General features: G+C 56.2%; 1 protein-coding gene across 1 annotated transcript in view; it reads left to right on the top strand.

Annotated features, from left to right (window-relative positions):
* Positions 1–5,017: 5,017 nt before the first annotated feature.
* The window catches only part of MMEL1 (membrane metalloendopeptidase like 1), a gene marked incomplete at both ends in the record, with an annotated part of 48,907 nt that continues 47,988 nt past the window's right edge, over positions 5,018–5,936 (top strand). Inside the window, 1 exon segment of the mRNA XM_082616102.1 lies at positions 5,018–5,176. Within this exon segment, the coding sequence (XP_082472228.1) occupies positions 5,018–5,176 (159 nt within the window).

The raw sequence follows: 5,936 nt of genomic DNA, 5'->3' as shown, positions 1-5,936 counted from the left end.
TACTGCACCTTGTTTTCTCAAAATCACATTTCAGGTTACCAAGAAAATGTTTATGATGTGGTATAGAGAGCATTACCTACCCTCAAGGCAATAAAGCTATAAATTAATTTTTTAAAACTCCCTGCAGGTGAAACACCTCTTGGATCCAACAGGGAATCAAATCTGAAATTGCAGAATATTGGAAAAAATAATTGTGACAAAAACAGTCCAGGGAAGCCCCTAAGGGATACAGTGTCCAGAGGGAAGTTCACACCCTGAGTATATAACTGACCAACGAATATGAAGCACATCCTCATCTTGAGAAGTTAAAAAAAGACAATAAAATAGAGAAAATCAGCAGGTAGGAATTAGTAACAATAGGAGCAGAAATTAATGAATTAGGAATAGAAAAATGGAAGAACTCAGAAATCCAAAATACAATTCTTGAAAAATCAAATAGATGAACCAGTAGCTGACTTAATCTAGAAAGATGGAAGAAGCACAAAGACAAATTTTTTAAAGTAATAAGGACAAAATAACAGGAAATTTAAAGAATCATAAGGCATTACTTTTCTCAGTTCTGTGCAAATAAATTTGAAGGCCTGGATGAAATGTATAGGTTCCTAGGAAAACATTACTTAACTAAACTAACTCCAGAGTAGACGTAAAAATTACACAGGACAATTACCGTGGAGGGAAACAGAAGGTTGTTAGGGAGATTTCCCCAAAGCAGCTCCAGTTCCAGATGGTGTCAGGGAAGATCTGCCAGCCTTTAAAGAACAGTCAACTCGTAATTGCTTTCAACTCCTCCATAGCCAAGAAACAGAAGAAAAGCTTCCAAGTTGTTTTTTTTTCTATCGAAGTATAGTCGATTTACAATATTGTGTTAGTGCCTGGTGTACAGCAAAGTGATTCAGTTATGCATATATATGTATATATCTGTATTCTTTTCTTTCAATTCTTTTCCATTATAGTTTATTACAAGATAGTGAATATAGTTCCCTTCCAAGTTCTTTTTTGAAGAAAGCATGATCTCAATCAAATGAAAGCCACAAACCAATTTCATTTAGAGATTTCCAGTTCAGAAACCCTAAATGAAATACCAACAAACCTGAATCCAGCAGCACGTTAAAAGAATAACACACCACAAGCAACGTACACGGGAATGCAAGGATGGTTCAAACTTAGGAAAGGGGTTCATATAGTTTATCACAGAAATAGACCTAAGGAGAAAGTAAGTCCCACGACCCTTCCTGGGTCTGTAGCGGGGTCATGGGTCACGTGTGATAAGTCCACTCCAACATGTCATCTCCCTGTGCCTTTGGGTTCCTTCCTCTGGCACACAAGGGAGGTTCTGGCATCTCAGCTTCATTAGCTACAGACCACCATTAAGTCCAGATAGAGTCACTACCCACAGCTGCCATGAGCCAACACACAAATCCATAATTTTTGGCAGGTGCGCCCATATGAATGGAGCCAACCCAGCCCAGTGCTGGGCTCCCTCCACTGTGGTCTGACACCCCTAGACCCAATCCCCTTACATAATCCTCAGGTTTCTCAGTGTCAATGAATTACATCTTGAAATTCTCTGGGTGGATATGCTATTTCCTTGTGGGAAAGATGTCTTACTTTCCCCCACCCTGAGTGTGCTGAGATTGGACCCTACTTATGGGTCTGGGGTCAACAGGGGCTGGGGGGTTGAGTAGAATGAGGATCCTCTTTCTAGGCACCTGATCCACGTGAGGTTCTCGCAGGGTTTATAGTGAAGAAGGGCTCGGGCTTCCCTGGTGGCGCAGTGGTTGAGAAGCTGCCTGCCAATGCAGGGGACACGGGTTCGAGCCCTGGTCTGGGAAGATCCCAAATGCCGCGGAGCAACTAGGCCCGTGAGCCACAACTACTGAGCCTGCGTGTCTGGAGCCTGTGCTCCGCAACAAGAGAGGCCGCGACAGTAAGAGGCCCGCGCACCGCGATGAAGAGTGGCCCCCGCTTGCCACAACTAGAGAAAGCCCTCGCACAGAAACAAAGACCCAACACAGCAAAAATAAATAATAAATAAATAAATAAAGTGAAGAAAGGCTCATCTCCTCAGACACTGGAGGGGTTCAGAGGGCCCTGGGGGTTCAAGGTTCTCGGCTTTATCTGAGCCCAACCAGACATCCCATTCCTCGTTTCAGGGTCCCATTCCTTCCCAATCAGTGCCCGAACTTTCTCGTAAGAAACTTGGTGAGGCTGTGAAGGTACCAACACTGCTGGGATTGTGCTACTCACAGGATCAAATGTTGTGTTTGACTTTTAGCCACATCAGCCCTGTGCTGGTGAGAAATGAGGGACTCTTAGGGCTGTGGCTGGAGCCGAGTGCAGACCTGAGCTCGCGAAGGTCCAGGACACCAGGGACCTCGCAGCTGCTGTCATTCCGTCAACAGTGGGGGCAGCCCTCGGTTCCCGAGGCCCAGATTCAGCTGTCGCATCACAGCCGAGCTCGGTGGCAGCTTGGTCACTCCCAAAGCCACCAGCTCGGTCACTCCCAAAGCCACCACGTGCCACAAGTCACATCTCCCACGGCCTCAGGCCCAAGGGCACAACCAGGCCAGTCCCCAAACCCCATCTCTGGAGGCACCACCTGGGGCCACTCCTAGCGCCAATTTATGTGTCATCAGGGTTCGCTCAGGAGACAGAAACCACACCCAGTGATTCAAATAGTGAGAATTTAATATAAAGAACAGTTAGTTACGGGGGTAAAATAACTCTAGGGTCACGGAAGTAGCAGCCGAGCTCCAAGACAGGCAACCCGGCCCTCGGCACGGGCCCCTCCCGCGCCCAGCTGTTTCCCAACCACATTGTTGGGCCAGGCACTGCACATCTGTCTTCTCTGACTCCGTGGCAAACCTTGTAGGGGAGGGGACCGATGTTCCAGCTATTGGGGCTGGGTTGGGCACACAGTGACGGAGCCCTGGGGCACAGTCAGACCACCCTGGCCCCTTCCCTTCTGCCCAGGAGGCCCAAGGCCTGGCTTCAGGACGCAGCGGGCAGGGAGGGGTTGCGGGGGCTCCCAGAGGCCCGGCTCTCATCCCAGCTCTCCAATTGCCTCAAAACTATTTAACCTCTTCCAGCCTGGAGGTCTTCTCCAAGCGGGGCACCTCGTGCCTGCCTGCAGCGTAGACGGGCAGGGCCAGGAGAGGTCCAGTTCCCGTCGTGCTGAGGCTGAGAAACACGCCTGCTAAGGGATGCTGGGCTTCCTGCAGAGGACAGGACCTACCCCAGACCACCCAGCCCGAGAGCATGGGGCAGGGAAGGACTGGACCCAGCAGTAAAGGGCAGGCGCCTACAGGGTCTGAGGGTAGCCCCAGGAACAGAGGCTACTCCCTGCCTTCCATGGTCCCAGGACTGATGAAGGAAGGGATGCCCACCCCCTACCCTCATGGGGGGCTACCTTCTTGGACCCCAGAGCTGAGGCTGGGCCTCGGACCTCCACATCCCGCATCTACTGCCTGAGAGACAGGGAGGGGTGGGCAGGGAGCCCGCACTGGCCCCGAGCTCACCTAGGAGAAAGGACTAAACTCCACCCGGTGGAGGTGTCCTGAGCAGCTGGGTCGCTGTCTGTCTAGGGATCTGGCTGGGGCTGGGAGTCTGTAGCTCCTTGGCCTGTGGACTCCCCTGCCACGCTTCCCAGCTTCTCTTGGAAGGGAGCCAGCACTACTAGGCTTCGTTCCCCCCAGAACCTGCTGGCCTCAGCGCAGTGCCTGCTAGGAGGCCGGGCCAGGACCCCAGGCTCCTTGCTCCCTCAAAGTTTCTGTCTTTCACTGGTGGAGCTACAGACGGGGAGGACCCAGAACAGGGCAGTGTGGGTGGGAAAGCGCAGCTGAGCTCCGGGGACCTGCCAGCCTCTGCATCCAAGCAGCCTCTGGCAGGGATGGGGACCGCTCTGGCTGCACTGCATCAAGCGTGGGTCCCCAGGGCCGCCACACTCTGGGAAGGAGTCTCTAGCTGGCAGGCTGGACCCTGACCCATCTCTGGCTCCCAGGAAGGGCAGTTGCAGCTTCTCAGTCCCCTGACCTTGACCTCATCCCCATTCAGGCCAGCAGCCCAGACAGCTTCCAGGCCAGGCTGCCAGCCCCTCGCTCTGGCTGGGTTTGTTCGGGGGAGTGGAGGGCTGCCAGGGCAGCCAGCGGGCTGAGGAGAGCCTTGCCTGGGGGTCAGGGTTGGGTTCTGGATCTGAGCCCCTGAAGCACTGCCCTCCTCCCAGGGAGGGGGCCAACGTAAGAGGCCACCTGAACGTGGACTGGAATATTCCAACGAGACCCAGTGCGGGCCTTCTGGTGAGGGAGTGGCATGAGCGGCTGTTTACCCCCAGACCCCTGGCTCTGTGGCCTGGCCCCTGGCCTTGGACACCCTTACAGAGTCCCAGGGGCCTGGGAGGATCCCTCCGTCCTCTGAAACGGAGGCAGAACCATGCTGATGACCGAGTTGGGCCCAAAGAAGGGAAATCTGGCTCCTGACTGGGGCCTACTCCACGCAGAGCCCCCCAACCCGGCCCCCACCCCTGGGCCAGGGGCGCCCGCCTAACGCTCTGAAGCACTGGGGTGCCTCTGCGAAGCCCGGAGGGCCCCTCCTGTCCCTCAGCCAGGGCCGCCTGCCTCCTAGGGGTTAGGGTCTGAGCCTCGAGACCCCCCCAGGGGTGGAGAGGCAGCCGAGCCCCACACCAGCTGAATGTGGGTGTCTCTGGGTGGGGACCGCCCCTATCATGATGAGCAGGGACGCCTCCTCCCCTGACACCCCGGCAAGACCCCCAGAACCCACCAGCCTCACTGGGGATGGAAGGGAAAGGACCCCACGGCCAGGGTGCTTCTCTGGTTGCGACCTCTCTCGGGCAAGGTGGGCAGGGTGAGGAGAGGGGTCTGGCCTTCCTTCCCAGGAGCCTTGCGGCCCCTTCGGACTCCGAAGGGAGGGAGGGAGGAGGGGCAGGAGGTGGGGCCCTCAGCCTCCGAGGGACACCGCTCAGCAGGGAGCCTCGTGTCCCCTCCCCCCACACCAAACCGGGATGGAACCTGCCAGCTGTGAGCAGGGTGCGGTCCAGGCCTCCAGAGAACCCATGCCCGCATCACTGGCCTGGCCTCTCACAGCCCCACCCCTGGGAGCCCTCCCGACCCAGCCTTCCGAGACCTGCCTGTGGGTAGCAACCTTTCTGAGTGACCCGCAGGTGAGCCGGGCCAGCTTTCCTGGGCAGTGCGGCCGGGGGAACGCTCTCCAAGCACCGGCCCATTTCCCAGGCCGTGGGGCAGGCAGACCAGCACCCCGGAAGTCAGCAGGGCAGAGTGAAGTGGATTAACTGAGTGATGAGGGGACTCTAGTTCTGATCAGAGAAAGAAGATACTGGGGACCCCAGAGCCACACGTGCCAGGCGAGGCTCAGGCCCAGCCATTCATTCATTCGACAGTCGTCGATGGATGCCTCCAAGGTCGTGGGCACCCGTCTAGGTCCTGGGGACCAGGCAGAAGGAGCCCCCTGCCCCCGGCACCGACGTTCCCGGTGGGGGGTGGGCAACGGAAATAGAAATAAGGGCCGTAGAGGCTGAACCGTCGGTGAGGTGGTGAAGCAGGTCAGGTCTGGGAGCAGGTGGGGGCCGGACCCAGAGAAGGCCTAGCTGAGGTGACCTTGAGCATGGACTTCCAGGGGGCGAGGGGCTCAGGTGGGGATCCGGGATGGGAAGTGCAGAGAGAGGTGATGGGGGCCGAGGGGGCTCCTGAGATCAGAGCGGGCCTGGCTTCTCCTCTCTGGTTGGGTCACGTGACAGGTGATGCCAGAGGTTGAGAAACCCAACCCCCCCACCCCTCAGTGAGTCGGGACAGGTGTTGGCAGGTGAGAACAGCTAACCCAGCCCTGGGCGATCTCCGGGCTGCGCTTACCTGCCCGCGGGCGGGTGGGACAGGGTCTGTCCTCTGTCCTGGGGCGGGGCTGGG

The sequence above is a fragment of the Mesoplodon mirus genome (assembly GCF_964341445.2).
Source record: "Mesoplodon mirus genome assembly, chromosome: 3".
In the NCBI taxonomy this organism is placed as follows: Eukaryota; Metazoa; Chordata; class Mammalia; order Artiodactyla; family Ziphiidae; genus Mesoplodon; species Mesoplodon mirus.
This window is presented reverse-complemented; position numbering and strand designations above follow the sequence as displayed.